This window comes from Carassius gibelio, chromosome B4 (genome assembly GCF_023724105.1).
Source record: "Carassius gibelio isolate Cgi1373 ecotype wild population from Czech Republic chromosome B4, carGib1.2-hapl.c, whole genome shotgun sequence".
Lineage (NCBI taxonomy): Eukaryota > Metazoa > Chordata > Actinopteri > Cypriniformes > Cyprinidae > Carassius > Carassius gibelio.
This window is the reverse complement of record NC_068399.1, coordinates 8,018,171-8,037,459: the sequence shown is the minus strand read 5'-3', so window position 1 is coordinate 8,037,459 and position 19,289 is coordinate 8,018,171. Positions and strand designations below refer to the sequence as shown.

The 19,289-nt window shown below is 37.9% G+C and overlaps 2 protein-coding genes across 4 annotated transcripts in view; both read right to left on the bottom strand.

The window, feature by feature from the left end:
• LOC127955937 (zinc finger protein 271-like) overlaps positions 1-19,122 on the bottom strand; it is a 191,598-nt gene extending 172,476 nt beyond the window's left edge. The window contains exon 1 of the mRNA XM_052553608.1: positions 18,389-19,122. Within this exon, the coding sequence (XP_052409568.1) occupies positions 18,389-18,572 (184 nt within the window). The 5' untranslated portion in view covers positions 18,573-19,122. The remainder of the gene's footprint in view (positions 1-18,388) is intronic.
• LOC127955956 (zinc finger protein 501) overlaps positions 1-19,289 on the bottom strand; it is a 315,828-nt gene that overhangs the window by 6,877 nt on the left and 289,662 nt on the right. The gene's annotated exons all lie outside the window — the stretch shown is intronic.

The following is a 19,289-nucleotide window of genomic DNA, read 5'->3' as shown; positions in this document are numbered from 1 at the left end:
TTTGAACAATACTGTATAAGTCCTAGGGTTGTGCCGATAGATGGTATCGTGTATCGACGATAGTCAGAGATAGACATAAGCAGATTTCTCTGTCGAAAGTCAAGATGATATTAGGCTTATTCTCCTATTAATGTATTAAATTATAATAATAATAACTATTGTTATTTTTATTTTTATTAGGCGGCCTATTATAAATTTCACTAAAAGCTATTTCACTTCAGCACTGCATTTCACACACACAAACACACACAGCACGCGCGTACACCGAGACTGATCACTAAATTTATAACACACACTATGTGGTGATGACGGAGAAGGACTATGTGAGAACAACTATGAATAAGTTTGCGCTCTGCCACCTGGTTATTATTTTCATGCACAAAACTCAGGGTTTTGGCCATTACAAAGTCTCCATCCTCAAACAGATGTACATCATCTGCAGATAGAAGGTATTTCATTGCACTTTAACAAGTAATCTGAATGACCTGTATGTGTGCAATATTTTAAACGAGCCCTTACTAACTTAGTTTAATGGCACAGTTAATGTTAGAATGCATCTCATTCTTGTTTCTGTGGCGGTGCGTCGGACACGTCATGAGACAAGCAGTCCAGAGCGCTGTATGACTGATGCAGTTCAGTTCAACTTTATTCCAAATATATCAACTTACCGGTTTCAAATAATTTATAACGTGTTCATTTATGTCCAATATTAGTGTTAAACTGTTGGACCTGATGAAATCTACTATTGATTTTCACCATTGCCTGATTTTGCAGAACATTTAGACTGATAACTTCCGTGTGCAGATGCGGCAGATTTGTCACAGGACGCGTGATATGACAGTTGCGTCCAACTATATATGAACTAGCTGTTTTAAACAGTATTTTTATATTTAATGTTAGTTTATTAGTTTGCTTGAAAGTATATATTTTTTTAATTATGTGATTACATAGGCTCTCTCTCGCGCACCTGTGTGGTTTTAAACACCAAATAGTTATGCTGTGACAAGAACATAGAGTCTCTCTCTTGCTCCACACAAGCACAATAATATCGTGTATCGTCGATCTCACAGGCTGACGATATGACGATTTGAAAAATGACCATATCGCCCAACACTAATAAGTCCCATATCTTGCCATTTTTTTGATGCTTCTTTACTTAAAGCGGTCAAAGACCATTTATAAGTAGTAATTACATTTTTTTTCCTCTCAAACAGCCATAAGATCAGATTTAAAAAAAAATGCCTCTCAGAAAGTCCCTGCTGGCGAGGTGGTACTTTTTCAAAGTTCCGTAACTTTCGGGGGCGGGACTTGGGCGCTTAACATCCTGATTGGTTGAGTTCACGCAGCATTGGTTGAGTTTAATCACCATTTATTCGGATCAACATTTTCAAAATATTACTGTTATTGTGTCATGAAGTGTAATTTTAAAAGTATTTCAGGTGAGAAAGTAGTTGATTAAAACTCAAATCTGTGGTTTATTTATAAAGACAGAGCCTATTTAAAAATGTGTTTCACCGATCTCGGAGACAGTCAGCTCCACGCAATCAGCGGGAGCTCAGTCCTCATGTATCCGCCGAGAGCAGCCTCACCTCGGCTAGACCTGCTGATATGTGCCGCTGGCTCTGATGTCTCTTTAGTGGTTAAACATAAAATATAATTAATTTTGGGTAAATCTAACAGGTTATCTTTGGTCTGAATTAGAGTTGTGACGTTCGCGAACGAACCGATTCTTTTGAACGGCTCATAAACATGAACGATGGGAGCCGAGTCGCGGCTGGAGGAGAGCCGTTCTTTCTGTCGTTCTTTTTTCCTATGCGTGTTTCACACAGATTCATACAAATGAGCTCCTCCGCGAGACAGAACAGTTATAGGGGGAGGGGCGCACCCAGCGCAGGCCAACCCTTTATAGCGTGATGATATTAGTTATTAGTTGTGCACGCATCCTTCACGTGAGTACTCCCTGCGTTCCTCTGTCATTGGGTAGGAGCGGAGCCATGACGTGTGCACACTGCCGTCACATGCTTACTCCAGCTAAAAAAAAAAAAAAACTCGTGCGATTGCCTCTCTGTCTCAGTGCCAACGTCAGTAATAGCGGGTCGTTCGGACTTCGAAAGGAAGAAGACACACACGTGACACATCTGAAAATGAGCCAGAGGAAAAGGAGCAGCATTTGGGTGCACTTTTCTCGCGAAGAAAACAGTAAAGCTAAATGCAGCATTTGTCAAAAAGTCATTTCATTTAAGTCTGGGTCAACAAATAATTTACACAGGCATTTGAAGACTCAACACCCAACACTGCAGGTCACAGGTTTGAGAGCAGAGCCAGACTCAGACAACAACAGTGACACTGATGTGTCCATTGCCTCCTCTGCCTCCACATCAAGTGCAGCTGCAGCCACAGCAGCCTCTGACCCCACTGGGCCCACATTGCCTGGCCAGGCACGACCAAAAAGAAAGCAGACATCCATCAGTCAATATTTACCTCCTGTCTTGACCCCATTAAGACAGGAGAAGATAGACGAAGAGCTGGCAAAAATGATAGCCACTGACTTCCAGCCTTTCTCAATAGTGGAGGACACAGGATTCAAAAAATATTCACAGGCGCTCAACCCCTCCTACATTCCTCCAAGTAGGAAGGCACTAGCCCAGAAGGTCACCGATATGTATGACAGGGAGACAGCATCTTTGAAGAGAAGGGTGTCAAAAGTACCAGCTGTCTGTTTAACCACAGACTGTTGGACTTCAAGAACGACAGCATCATATATGTCTGTAACCTGCCATTTTATCGAGGATTTCCGTGTGGCCTCCTGTCTCCTGGACTGTTTTGAATTCAGTGAGCGGCACACAGCAGACAACATTGCACAACAGCTGCTTAGTGTTGCAGCAGAGTGGGGGGTGGACAAGAAAGTAGTGTGCTGCCTAACCGATAATGCGGCAAATGTTACTAAGGCTATACAAACCATTGGATGGATGCACCTACCATGCCTGGCCCATACTATTAACCTGGTGGTAAGAGATGCCCTGCAAGCTTCAAAGCCCATCATTGATAAGGTGAAAGAGGCAGTGGAATACTTTCACAGAAGCACCATGGGGGCACAAAAACTGAAGGAGACTCAACTACAAATGAAGATGGAGGAGCTCTGACCAAAACAGGATTGTCCTACAAGGTGGAATTCCACCTACTACATGTTGAAAAGCTTTATTGCCAGTAAAAATGCTATAATCTCCACCCTGGCCGTCACCAATGCACCTGTCCGCCACCTGTCCCAGGAGGAATGGACCACAGTGCAAGAAATGTGCACAATCTTGCAACCATTTGAGGAAGTCACTGTAGAACTCAGTGCAGAAAGGTATGTTGCTCAGTTGCACAGCAGTATATTTCTTTAGCATGCATGCATAGTACATAATAGTAAATTATGAATATTTTTACCATATTAGAAATCTGTGTAATACACTGGAGTATATATCATTGTCAGTAGATTTTTGTATCCTGCATGCCAATTTCCTGATAAAATTTTTTGGATATTTGATACCACATAGATATCTGTTTAATACATTGTAATATTTATCATTGTTTCAGCTTTAAAATTGTAACATTAAAGTTTTTTTTTCTTTTTTTCACCAGCTACTTGACAGCCTCGAAGGTCATAGTGCTGGCCAGGGGACTTCAAAGAGCCACAGCTGATTTCCGGCGAAAAACTACAACAGCGGTAGCACAAGGTGTGATCGACAGTCTGTGTGCAAGTATGTCATCGCGATTCCACAGGATTCATGCCAACCACATACTAGCAGAGGCTGCTGCACTTGACCCGCGTTTTAAGAGGATGGCCTTCCCTGATGGCAGAACAGCAGATGAGACGTTTCAAAGGCTGTCAACTGCAGCAGCAAGAATTAGCAGTGGCAAACCCATCCAACAGCAACCAGCTGTGGAAGGACTGGAAGGAGCAGGCAGTGGTGCTGGATCAATAGTTTGGAGCTATTTCCATGAGGAAGTAAGGGTGGCAACAATAAGTCACATTTTTTTAGATATTTGATATCTCAGTCTAAAACTTCCAATAGCTGTAAATCACTGCATTTAATCTGTACATCCTGCAAATACTGTACATATGCAAATCTACTATTGTCACTTCTAATTAAATGCTAAACTGCATTTCATTACTCTGTTCTCTTACACTGTGTAATGACAAAAGTTGAATATAATTTAATGTACTCTAATCACATAAAAATGGTATCTCCCATTGTTATATCTCCCACCCCTATGAGCAGGTAGCTGGAACAGTGGAAGCCAGGAATCCAACCGCTGATGCTGTCATGGAGGTGCGAGCCTACCTGGAGGAGCCTCTTCTTCCAACACATGAGGATCCCCTCAAGTGGTGGGAGAGTCGAGCCCCTGTTTACCCCAGGCTTAGCAAGCTGATGGCCAAGAAGCTTTGTGTTGTGGCGACATCAGTTCCCTCTAAGAGAATATTCTCGAAAACTGGACAGATAATCTCAGAGAGGAGAAGTCGCCTTAAGCCCAAAAAGGTCAGAGCTCTTGTCTTCCTTAATGCAAATTTGCCCAAAGACAAAAAAGAGAGGCAGAAAAAGCCATAAAGTAAGGAACTGCTTTGTATTTATTTACATTGCATTTTGTGTTCATTTAAACCTTGTTCTTTTAAAAACATTAAAAATGTTCTTTTGTGATACTGTTCTTGTATTGAAATTTTTCACTAAAAGCTGTTTTCCACAGACATTCATTGCAGCCCACTTTGTTATTGTTCATTGACTTGAAGGGGCTGATGTCCTATTTGCAAAGTTTACAGTAGTAATAGTATGTAGTATGTAGACATTTCCATTTTATTTATTCTAATTTTATCTACTTTAAATATTTTTTGTTTTCTATCAAAATGTTCTTGTGTGATAATGTTCTTGTGTGGAAGTGTTTGTAGTAAAAGCTGTTTTGCACAGAAATTCATTGCAGCCGGCTTTGTTTTTGATGTTTATTTGTGAGTAGGTATTGTATGAATAACATAAGTCAACGTAGCTTTACACACACACACACACACACACACACACACACACACACTTTGTACTAAAGGTAAATCCAAAATAGTGATGTCACTGTCTAAGCAGAGGGATTTGTGCAACCCTATGGAATATAGTCCACACATGACAAATGAGGTAATCATCAATATTTCAGAATAATTCAAACTCAGATATTGGTGTGTGATATCCGAGTTTTAATTATTTGACTACAAATCTCACCTCATCATTCCTCCCAGTGATTATTTCCAGGATAAACTGAGATGCCCCCAAGCTGGCTTCTTAAAACTGACTAAATATTTAAAAAGAGCCAAAAGAGCCGTTCTTTTGAACGGCTCTTTGAAAGGAACGGATCGCGAAGATCCGGATCCCCTCAAAGAGCCATAAATCCCATCACTAGTCTGAATTCAATTTATCTATATGTTAAAATGAAAATAAAAAAGGCAAATTTATGATATTTTGTTTCATTGTAATGGCTGTATATATACACATATCGCTGAACTAAGTAAATGTCTGCAGCTGTTATTATGTTTAAATGAAAACAAAAGGAGGCAGTGGTATTTGATATCCTTTTTCATTTTATTGTAAGTATACAGAGAGGAAAATTGCAGTAGTCAAAGCGAGCTGACTGAAGTTATCAAGTACGCTGCAGTTTGCAGAATTACCGGATTTGCGTCGTCGCATACATCACACTCCCGAGTCGAATGCACAAATGGCGTTGCCGTTCCACCAGAGGCTGTTGCTTAAAGTCCCTATCACCTCTTCGAATGCCGACTTCCCGGGAGCTCATAAAAACTGAACATACATCACACTCCCGAGTCGAATGCACAAAGTCCGAACTACCAAGGATGCAAGTCCTTGAAGACATCACATGCCATCATTCGTCGTCTAGCTCTTACAATACACACATATACTAGTGTGCATTAGAGCCTTTAATTATCATTCTGTATTAATGAGCTGCTTACTGACACACACACGTATCGGAAATCGCGCAGCTCACACATCCAGGAGAAAATAAACTTGTCAATGCTGCCCCAAGACTTTTATTAAATACAGTTTAAATATTGAATCGCTACATTATATTTTCTAGGGACGAGAGGATACCATCGCTGTTTTTAAGAAAACTCACTCTAAAAAGATAAACGCACAGACGCGAATACACCCAACTTTCATCTCTCTCTCTCTCTCTCTCGAATAGGTAATATTTAAAAAATGATTAAGCGATTTCTAATTACTGGGGGGGATTAGTCTATGGCAGTTATCGCCCTGATCAGACATATGCTGTGGCACTATCGTGCAGTCTGTAATGATATGACGTTAGCAAATATTAGCGATTTTTTGCAAACATTTCTTAGAGTAACATAAACCGTTAATATGAACTCTCAATTGAATGTAACATAAAACCAATGATTACTTTTCCTTAAAATCTTTATGCCATAAAGCTTACATTTATGTGTCTTTTTGTTCGCCGTAGCAGCCATGTTGCAGAGATAATTCATACCCCTTCGTTTGAAGTGTGGTCCCGAAATATCTTCATTTGAAGGGCTATCTGGCCCTTCCCCTTACCCCTTCCCCTCCAACCAAAAGAGAATCGAGACACCCCTACCCCTTCACGTGAACGCGCGAAACAAAGGGGTAGGAAAGGGGAAGGGCTAAGGGGTAGAATTGGGACTGGGCCTTAATTTTGCCACAACAGTGTGATATGACACATTTGCTATTTTTATTGTAATATCAGTTTGACTATTTTGATGGTACCCTTTAGACAGCTGTGGATAACTCTGCAATTACATATCAACTAGCATTCAGTCAAGTATAAGTATGTCTGTTAAATATATGCTAACCCTTTTTTTGATGGTCAACCAACAGATAAACTGACTATAAGTGTCTTTGCAAGTATGTTAGCTTATTCTATAATACTTGATTCAACCATTCTTGAGGACACCGATACTCTAATGATAAGAGTTAGTTGGCATGTAGTTGCAAAATTGCTTGTAGTCAACATTAAGGGGACCATCAAAATAAAATGTAACCATATAAAACTAGAGTTGTTCCGATTCCAATACTAGTATCGGAAATATCTCCGATACCACAACAAATTCTGGCATCGGCAAGTACATGAACCCATATACCGATCCAATACCATTTTCTTAAACAAGACCTAGTTATGACCGCTAGCTTTGCCTAACCGCTGCACGTTTTTTCTTCGCTGCTCAGAATGCATTGCAAACACAGGAAGTTGTGTTGTGTTGCCACAAGCAACCCGTTTAGAGCAGCGTAGAAGAAATGAAGACAGCACTTAGCAGCACTGATCTAGATATGACTGGATCGCTCATCGCGTTCTAAACTGCCAACAGACAGTGAAGCCGCTTTTATATCATAGATCAGTGGTTAGCAGTATGTCTCTGTAGTACTGGTAGTTACCGACTCCCGAGTATATTCGGTACCCGCAGCTGCGTTCAGTCACTTCCGTGTTAGTCAAACCTAGGGCTCTGGACAGTAGTCGAATATATACTAGTGTCTGTGAATATTAAACTGCAAAATACTATTTATATATTACTCCTGCAAATTCTGCATCTCTGTGGGTGACGGGCTCAGATGCGTGGGAGCTCGCTGTTTTGTAGTCTCTGTCGTGTGTCACTATATGAGGACACGAACGCATAAACCGTCACTTCGTGAGAATTTACCGTTTCATTTGAGAAAACTGTCATATCATAAACACAGACACTCAAAGATCTTCATGGCAGCCCATTAAAATAAATGTTTGGTTTAACATGAGTAAATTGACAATATATTAAGCTACTGTTGTAGCCTACAGTAGATTTAGCTATGTCTCTATGTAGTAATAATAATACGTCTCTATTAATAATAATTATGCCTAGACTGTTCTTTTTTTTTTTACTTGTTTTGTTGAAAAGAGATTGTCTGATTAATATATCATTTTTATATTCCTAGAATTATTTGTTGCAGTTTTTAATACAGTTATATTGTAAAACTAAAATACCTTTTTTAGTTTGCGGTGTCAGATTTTTGGCTGTATTTGAAGTTCTTTTTTGCTTAAGAAAATAAATAATATTACTGCCAAATTCATGTCAGATAATAAAAATACTGTAATAAATACAGTAGTTCACCATGTATTTACTCATGTTTTATTAAGGGATCAGTCTGAAGCACACCATAAAATAATTCTAGCAATTTACACAGGGCTAGTAGTATATACAGCTGTATTTACAGATACACACCCAGTGTTAATTTTGACACGAAATTTTAATTTAGTTTTAGTCTTAGTCTTTTGACTATAATTCTTTTTAGTTTTAGTCAAGTTTTAGTCATCTGATTTGTTTTAATTTTAGTCTTATTTTAGTCGACTAAAATTGCTTGGTATTTTAGTCGACTAAAATTGCTTGGTATTTTAGTCGACTAAAATAAGACTAAAATCAATAACAGATTTACTAGACAATTTTTTACAGCTGGTATAGGAAACAAACTTAACCAAAATATATAAAACACAAATTCAACTTTATTTCAACACAACTGTGTCTTTATTTCGATTCAAAAGCTTTTATGCAGCAACAAACACTGTCATGATAATGTAAACAATAACTAGCTGCCAATTGACCATCAATAAAAGAAAAATAACCTTAGGTCCAGGACCTTAAAGCTTACAGCTGAGCTGAACAATAAGTGCATACATTTAAAGTAAATATTTAATAAGTTGGCAGCTAGGTGGATAAAAAAAGTAACAAGATTTTATAAGGTATTCATTTGTCTAGCAATATTGTATGTTTTAAATACTACAATATTGCTAGATTTGTATGTATAATGATAGGATGTGAACATTCATGTTTCACATGACTAATATAGAAATATTTGTGATATTGTCAACAAGTAGAACATTATAAAATATACTAAACATTAGTATTAATCAAATGTATTTATCATGATATTACGTATTAGTATTGTGCTCGCATCTAATTTGAAGAAGGGGCTATTTTACAGTACTTTTCAGTTCGTAATATTTAATGCTACAACATCTACCCACTGCACTATTCCAATTTTGCTTAGCTCAATAAACAAAAGAACATCGTTGTAAAATTACATTTGAGAAAATGTCCGGGTGGCTCGTCTGTAAATGTCTTTTCAAATTAGTTGTGTTCTTGCCACGAATGAGCGCTCTGCGTGCTTTACACTTTGTTTTGTTTTGTTCGTCGTCAAACGTGAAGTGAGCTGTGGACATTTTGTCGCTCTTTTAGACAGTAGGGACTTTAAGCAACAGCTGCGAATGGAACGGCTACAGCGACCGGAAGTTTGCCGTCACACCACTGTAGCCAAGAACGTAAAAGTCACTAAGCAACGGTAAAACAGAACAGCGCAACGCAGCATTAATTCATTTATTGAGATCCAAAAAAATATATAATTTAAAAAAGCAAGAGAAGGATTGCTTTTGGCGTTAAATGACAATCTTTTGTCAGAAGAGGAGTTTTTAATATTGTATGATGTAAATAAGTCTAAAAACATAACATTTATTTACCTAACCTCTCACGTTGTAGCGACTCCGGCAAATCAGCTGTTCTCCCGTAGTAGACCGTTAAATTAGAACGTCACAAAGTAGCAGTTAAATTCGCGCAAGCGCAATACAACGCCAGAATGGCGTTGCCGTTCCACCAGAGGCTGTTGCTTAAAGTCCCTATCACCTCTTCGAATGCCGACTTCCCGGGAGCTCATAAAAACTGAAAACCTTCGCTTCACGTCTCAATAAGTCAGGCTCTGATTGGTTCTCTTCTCTCATGCAGTCTGTTCTGTTTTGCCGGTTCTTTGAAGACAATGAAGAACCTTTTCGCAGTATAGGGGTTGAACTCTCAAATAGACATGTTCCATAAAATCATAGCTGCATCAAACAGAAGATGTGCAAGATACAAGGTAAGACCGTTTCAGAATATCAATGAGGAAGAACCACCTCTTTAAAGAGTTAGTTCTCCCAAAAATGGAAATTCTGTCATTTGCATTTAGGGGCTAAATATCACGTTATTGGTATTGTTGCTTCGACCTGCGGATATGAAAAACAACCACATACTTGGTAACACTGGTTGGCATATACCACACAGAGCCGTAATTCACTGACAATCTACACAAAATCGATTTTTTTTCTCGATTTTGTGTTAGTTGTCGGTGGACTACGGCTCTGTGTAGTAACTGCCGCTCCACCTGAACCAGTGTTGCCACATCTGTGGTTGTTTTTCATGTCCGCCGGTCGAAGAAACCCCATCCCAATAACTTGATATTTAGTGCCTAAAATGTGACTTTTACCAAGGCAACCCTTCCAATAAATGTATATTTTATCCCGGGAAGCAATTTTTGGAAACGCGTTTTTGGCTAGTTTTGGACTAGTTTTGAGAAGCAACTGGTCAGGATTTGTTGTGAAAACCTGGCAACCCTGATTTGAATACACGTGCTGGAAATATATACTACTAATTACAGGAGCGTTACTGATGAGATGAGCATGAAAAACGCATTCGACACAGCCCTACTGAAATTTCATTCACCCGTGGCAGGCAAAGAATACATCTCAGCCGATAAGAATCGGCCTTGACTTCAGTGAATCCAAACATATCCTTGAGATATGGCCATGGGTGATCCCTGTCGGGAATCTCGGGATCATTGCGGGCAGCAAGAGCTGCACTATCACCTGTTTTAGCGATCATCTTCCACCTCAAACTAACTGCTGCGTGAGCGTATGCTGTGTATACTTTGTGTATACTCACAAAGTCGCGCGTTCTTTTTTTCAAAAGAAAAACAAATTTTTCATAGGTTTGTAAAATCAGTGTAATAAATTCTTGAAGCGGGCATGGGGAAATGTATTGGGAGTAAAAAGTAAACTTTGTCTTTAATAAAGTAGTGGAGTAAATGTGAAAGTAGATGCAAATAAAACATACTCAAGTAAAGTACAGATCCCCGAAAAAAATACTTAAGTAATGTAGCAAAGTATTTTTACTTCGTTACTTACCACCACTGTCTAGATTTAATACTGTCACATGGAATTGACGTTGATAGTGTTGAAATTATGCAGCCAAGTGATGATATCTCAGATCATTATTTAGTTTGTGCAAACTTCATATAGCCAAAATTGTAAATTCAACTTCTTGTTACAAGTATGGTAGAACCATCACTTCTACCACAAAAGACTGCTTTGTAAGTAATCTTCCTGATGTATCCGAATGTATCCTTATCATATTCAAAACCTCAGAACAACTTGATGACGCAAAAAAAAAATGATGGACTCTATCTTTTCCAGCATTTTAAATACATTTGATCCTTTACGATTAAGGAAGGTTAAGAAAAACAGTCTGACTAGGGATGTAAAATATCGATTAATTCCATAATCGATTGTCGTTTAAATTAACGATCAATTAATCATTAACCATAATGCTGCAAAATGCATCTATTGCAGGCAGCTGCCATGACGCAAAAGCCACACACACACACAAAACGCTTTCTCACTTGAATTAATCGGGTTTTAGTCTGAATAAAATGCTAGTAGCAGGATTATAAAATGAATAGATGTGATTATGATCATTTCATAAAATGAAGAGAGCGTGCCATACGTTTGAGATCATTTTACTTTGTTGACTATTTTCTATCCCGCACGGAGACCGCTGAATAGGCCTGTTTAATTGGTTTTGTGATGCTCGTTGTTGTATCGTTGTTGTATTAATACCCAAGAATGAGCATACAGTAATTCACAGAACTGATTAAAGACAGTGACAGACAGCACTCATCTTAACGAAATATCAGAGAGATTGACAGAGATATACAGTAGAAACATTATGTGTGGTTTTGTATTAAATAATGACCCAGATTGTGAAATACATTTATTAGCCTTAGATTAAGGGAAGCACAACTTGGGAAATGAGAGCATCCAAGGTGAAAGCTATGGATTTATTTTAAATATTTGTAATGTTCTTTAAAGTTATCCATAGTTTTTTTTTTTGAGGTTCTTTCTTTTTTTAAGGTATCGGTTCAGGCACCGGTAGGGTTTTAAAAGTATCGAAAAGGCACTGGACACTACTTAAAAGTTATTATTTCTCACTGGCTCATTTACCAAATGCTTCCTCCAAGTGCTTCCTCCTCCACAAAGTAAGCTACTGTAGGTAGTTCGGTACCGAGACATTTGAATAAATTATCGTTTGTGATTGATGACGTGATTGACAATATTGTGATAGCTAGGCTTTACCAACTTTGTAACTCATTACCCCCCAAACACTGGACATAGCACTAGCAGACATATGTAGGGAATACAGGAAGCTATCAATCAAAAAGGTATCAGGATGAGTTATTTTTCATTTTTAGTTTATGATTAATCACTTGGATTAATCATTAATTTTGACAGCACTATAATTTTTATTGTATATAGACAACCATACAAGTGTAATTGTTACTAAGCCTGCACTAATGTTCTTGTCCATTGTCCTCACAGATTCCTGCAGCTAAACTTGGATGTACATGGGTCAGTGTCGTGCCGCACTGATTTGGACTTCCAGGAGCAATAAATATTATATTTTTATATAAAATAGGTTTAAAATTATATATATGCTTTAATCTCACATCATTTGTCCTCCTCATTGTTCATAATTGTGTGAAAAATTAAAAAATAGGTAACTTTTAGACTATTAATGTGGTCAAATGTCATACGGTCAAACGGAATTCACTTAAAGTTATTTAAGACAATTGCATTTAAAATGATTAAAAATATTAAAAAATGATAACATTTTTCATTTGGCATATTTTTTCCAAGTCTTAAGATAAGCATATTAAAGTATCAGTAAGATAGACCTTTAAGAAATGTTATTAGTATCTAAAACAAATTGTTCCACAAAGACACATTTTCCCTATCTCATACGGTAAAACAAACTTTGGAAGTTTTGGAACTGAATATTAATGACTTAAGTCATGTGACGTGATGACATCACTCAGAGGACTCCTGAAGACCAGCCAAGCTGAAGGCAAGTTTAAGGTTTTGCTCCCAAATTTCAGGTAATTTCACCTTTTCCAAGTGCGTTACCATGTGTCACAGATTTGGGTGTCATAGGGTCAAACGTCAAAAAAGGGTTTAATACATTTAAAATTTTTAAAAATATTGATTTACAGGTGAAATATAAAGTTTAAAAGTCAAGGTAAAGTGCAATGGTGGAAGGAGGTGGCCAAGCAACTGCCTGTTATAAATGACAACTGTCATAAGGGCAAACAAAAAATGTCATACGGACAAACGATTTTACCGTATGACATGTTGTTATACCATATGACACAGAGCATTTAACTGAATTATTTCGTTATTTCTTAATTGTTTTATCACATATATAGTTTGTACAACTACTATGAATTAATATTAACATATATAATATATTTCTGCCTATTTCAAGCATTTTTTCACATTATTACAGATGCCTCTTTCTAGTAAGGAGAGGGGTGCACGTTTCCGTGCAAAGCAAAGGGCAGATCCTGCAGCTAGAGAGGAGAACCTAGCTAAGAGGAGGGAAAGGTATAACTGTGAGAGTATACGATGTCAGTAATGTCAGGATGTGCCAGTTTTGTCAGTATAGGCAGTATCTTATCTATAGAACTGAGTTGAAGTCAGCATCACCATGTTTCTGGAAAGTGGCTTCATATATATATATATATATATATATATATATATATATATATATATATATATATATATATATATATATATATAGATAGATAGATATATTATTTGTATGTACATTTATGAATAAATATCAATAAATGTACGTGTACACGCAGGCAACGGCAGAGGAAGCAAGCTGGACAGGGTGATTATTATCGTGCGGTCAAAGAGTTGACAGTAGCTGCACATGCAAAGAGGACGGAACAGTGGAGGCTCAACCAGAGACGATGCAGAGAGAAAAAGAGGCAGGTGGAGGCACTGATGAATCTGACACCAGTGACTACGTTTACATACTGTTAAAATTAGGGTTATGGTCGGGTTAAGGTCACTATTTGGGTTTCTGAAACATTCGGCATAACCCGTTTACATGCGTGAGCAGAGAGAGTTACTCCTGTATACATGGAATGTGTAATCAGTCGCCAATATCCCGATGTAAACGGCGACGCACGGTTAGCGTATGGACGTAATACGCAACATGCGTCATTTCCGATTCTTCTTCCTGTATCCAAAGGCTAAAAAGACCAAGATTCCTTGCGAATAGAACATGCGCAGAACACACATTTTGATGGGGATATGCCGAAACGCGTTTACAAGACCAAATATTCGGGTTAGAAAAGGGGTACCCCAGGTTTAATATCCCGGTTTTTAGAAAACCGGGATATGAGCAAATCCGGGTTTTTGCCGGTGTTTACATGGCCGTGCGCGACCGGGTTATTGCTAATATCCCGGTTTTGAACGGGTTATTGGCTGCATGTAAACGTAGTCAGTGTCTGAGGACTCTTTTGCGGACAAACACCATGACCATCCTGGGCCATCTCAACACTTCTCACCTCAAGATGTTACTGTTACTGTTTGTCTTCACAATGTTACTGTTATACGTTTTTCATGAAAAAGTGATTAATCTTTTGATATGAGCTATTACTGTAAATTATATGAGATTAGGTTGTTCATAACCTTTTGATAGCAGACATGAATGTTACTGTTCTTTTTTAACTGAATGTTAAAAACTGAATTTTTCACAAGTTATCTCACTGTTTTAAATCTGACTGATATTGTCATTTACAGGTCCTTCTTAAAAAATTAGCATATTGTGATGAAAATTCATTATTTTCCATGATGTAATGATAAAAATTAAACTTTCATATATTTTAGATTCATTGCACACCAACTGAAATATTTCAGGTCTTTTATTGTTTTAATACTGATGATTTTGGCATACAGCTCATGAAAACCCAAAATTCCTATCTCAAAAAATTAGCATATCAGGAAAAGGTTCTCTAAACGAGCTATTAACCTAATCATCTGAATCAACTTATTAACTCTAAACACCTGCAAAAGATTCCTGAGGCTTTTAAAAACTCCCAGCCTGGTTCATTACTCAAAACCGCAATCATGGGTAAGACTGCCGACCTGACTGGTGTCCAGAAGGCCATCATTGACACCCTCAAGCGAGAGGGTAAGACAAAGAAAGAAATTTCTGAACGAATAGGCTGTTCCCAGAGTGCTGTATCAAGGCACCTCAGTGGGAAATCTGTTGGAAGGAAAAGGTGTGGCAAAAAACGCTGCACAACGAGAAGAGGTAAACGGACCCTGAGGAAGATTGTGGAGAAGGACCGATTCCAGACCTTGGGGGACCTGCGGAAGCAGTGGACTGAGTCTAGAGTAGAAACATCCAGAGCCACCGTGCGCAGGCGTGTGCAGGAAATGGGCTACAGAGAAGCAGCACTGGACTGTTGCTCAGTGGTCCAAAGTACTTTTTTCGGATGAAAGCAAATTTTGCATGTCATTCGGAAATCAAGGTGCCAGAGTCTGGAGGAAGACTGGGGAGAAGGAAATGCCAAAATACCTGAAGTCCAGTGTCAAGTACCCACAGTCATTGATGGTCTGGGGTGCCATGTCAGCTGCTGGTGTTGGTCCACTGTGTTTTATCAAGGGCAGGGTCAATGCAGCTAGCTATCAGGAAATTTTGGAGCACTTCATGCTTCCATCTGCTGAAAAGCTTTATGGAGATGAAGATTTCGTTTCTTAGCACGACCTGGCACCTGCTCACAGTGCCAAAACCACTGGTAAATGGTTTACTGACCATGGTATTACTGTGCTCAATTGGCCTGCCAACTCTCCTGACCTGAACCCCATAGAGAATCTGTGGGATATTGTGAAGAGAAAGTTGAGAGACGCAAGACCCAACACTCTGGATGAGCTTAAGGCCGCTATCGAAGCATCCTGGGCCTCCATAACACCTCAGCAGTGCCACAGGCTGATTGCATCCATGCCACGCCGCATTGAAGTAGTCATTTCTGCAAAAGGATTCCCGAGCAAGTATTGAGTGCATAACTGAACATAATTATTTGAAGGTTGACTTTTTTTGTATTAAAAACACTTTTCTTTTATTGGTCGGATGAAATATGCTAATGTTTTGAGATAGGAATTTGGGGTTTTCATGAGCTGTATGCCAAAATCATCAGTATTCAGTAGACCTGAAATATTTCAGTTGGTGTACAATGAATCTAAAATATATGATAGTTTAATTTTTATCATTACATTATGGAAAATACTGAACTTTTATCACAATATGCAAGTTTTTTTGAGAAGGACCTGTAGCACGTCCTATGTGTTCCTTGTACTGAAAGAGAGTTCAGAAAAGAAATCAATTTATTACATTAAAAATGCAATGAAACATTGAAATTGTACTATGTCATACAGTAAAACAAAATATGTCATATGGTAAAACATTGAATTTTAAAAGAAATAAAAATAAATACTTTGTTTACATGGTTAATGAAAATAATGGAGGAGAGATAGTATGATATATATATATATATATATATATATATATATATATATATATATATATATATATATATATATATATATTACATTCTTGGTTGTATTTAACCGTGTCATGAATATCAATATTAATTTATTTTAAAAAAATCACTTTGTTTTACCGTATGACATTTTCAAGGACTGTATACAAAGAAACACATTAAAATGTCATATATTGTTATTTTTTATAAAGGGCATTTATAAAAACAAAAAATATACACATAGATTTACACAAAAAAATGCTAGATTGAATTTGTCATTTCATTTTTATTTTTTAACGGTTTTGAAATTCTAAAACGTCACTGACCCACATTTACATTCCATCAAAGGTTATTGATGACATGCCTCTGAAGTGACTTTTTGCACCATAACAATACTTACTGGCAACTGGTCATCATATCTCTAGCTCTTTAAATGTATTTGCATTGTACTAAAATGCGTTCATTTTCAATGGGTATATAGGCGTCTGAAACAGGTAGCCTAGTGCATCCCAATTTTTTCAACATTAACATTGTATAGGTCCCGTTTTACGTGCTTTTTTGAAGCTTTGATTGCGTTTACAGTGTGCAGTATAACGTGTTCATGTTTCACGTGTAAAAAAATTCACCAATCTGTATAGCGCTGTTTTCACGGTCATAAAAACGGGCTGATGACTTCCTTGTTCTATAAAGTCCCTCCTTCAGAAATATGTAACGACTTCTGTTTGGGCCAGCGGTTCCTGTATTGTGATTCGACACCAGCTTATAGAACGCTGCCCTCCTGCAAACGCAACTGGACTAGTTTGGGAGTAGCTTTGAGAAGCAAGTGGGCAGGAGCATGTGCTGGAGATGTATTAATAGTCACAGGAGCGTTTTTACTGACGAGATGCGCATGAAAATCGCATTTGATTTTTTTGCACAGCCCTTACATCTAGTTAACAAAGCTAAACAGCGTTGCCCTTTGTGTAATAAGTTACAGAAACTAAATAAAATACACTTACCGACTGTGGTCCATAAACAACGCCTTCTCCAGACTAAGAGGGAACTGCTCCATCTTTCAAGAATAATCTTTGTGCGAATCTGGCATTAAACTGATTGAGATTGAGGAAGCTGTCTTCAGCAAAATGTGCTGCACATTTTACATGTGGATTATAATTTTCGGGGAACCGAGTTAAACATAAATTGTACCATTGATCTCCAAGCACAGCGTCCCTGGGAAGCCCAAACAAAGGTGATTGGACGACATGGCGACAAACACAAACACTTCCTCTTCTCCGTAGGAGCGCAACAAGACCACGCCCCCTTTGTTGTGCATTCATGTGGGCGGAGGTTAGTCAAAAAACGGTTCTAGTGACGTCATTACTACAGGAACGTGAGGGATGTAGTCCAAATGGGTCGCTGGTTGTAGGTGAATGCTGTTAAATAAAATATCTCGCTTGGCATTGAACTTTGAGCTTTAGAATTTTACAGATATTATTTATACTCTAACAACAACAACATTACAAACTAACTAAAGTTTGAAACATGGGATCACGAAGAACGGGACCTTTAAACTTTTTCTACTGAAACTAATATTAATATAAACTAATATTCTACTGAAACTAAAATGTTGAATTCATGTTTCAGATTTGTGTAATCCATGACTGCGCTGTTTGTTATTTTAAAAAATTGAAATTTTTTTTTGGTTTTGTGCATTATTATTTTACACGTGTTTTTAAATATTTTATTTATGCGCATTATTTTTCGATCTGTGACTGCAATACATTTGGCTGGAAAATAATCCCATACAGGTCCCCAAACCCCCTCAGGCCCAGAGGATTAATGCTTCATAAGACTTATGTACCACAAACAGTCATTAAATATGAATAAAGACCTAACGTTACCTCCTCGTTCCTCGTGTTTTATTTTCCAGGTTTCTGGTTCTTCTTCTTTTATTTTCCAGGTTTCTGGTTCCTCTTCTTTTATTTTCCAGGTTTCTGCTTCCTCTTCTTTTATTTTCCAGGTTTCTGGTTCCTCTTCTTTTATTTCACCCGTGTTCTCCTCAGTCTCCTCTTTTATAAACACCATCTTCAGCTGATATTCTTCCCGATATATTTCTCTTTGCTTCAACACTTAGACACGACTAATGATGAAGTGAATATAACATGTATTCACTGACCTGATTCAAAAACTGTATTTTCCTGTTTACAGAAATTATATTTCTAACAGTTTGTATTAAACCAGCACCATATTAAAACAACAGAGAGCGCGGTGAAGTGAATCTTCTTCCTCTGAGGCTTGATGGTGTTGGAGAAACACACGAATGTGTTTTAGCGCCACACGCTGGACTGGAGAGAGAGAAGCGACGAGAGGCTATAATGGGGAGGCTGTAGACCTGGAGCCGGTAGATATAGGCCCCAAGCTGTTTTACACCCCTGTTGTTCCTCATGCGTCCAGTAGGGGGAGAAGGAAATACGGCGAATAACACTATATGGGGAGGCTGCAGAGCAGACCTATGACCTACTGTAAAATGTATTATTTATATTTATTTATAAACTGTTTTTATATACAGGAGACTGACTGATATATGATGTTGTGAATTTATATTAAGCTATATTTAGATATTAACCATATTTATGCCATTAGACATACAGTAGCCTACTGTTTAATCATTTGCATCCTAAATGAAATATCTGCTGTACAATTCACAATTGGTCGTCATACAGCTACAAAACATGTCCTACATAGTATTTTATGAAGACAAACACAATTTAACCCTTTTCTAAAACTCCAAGGGTCATTTAA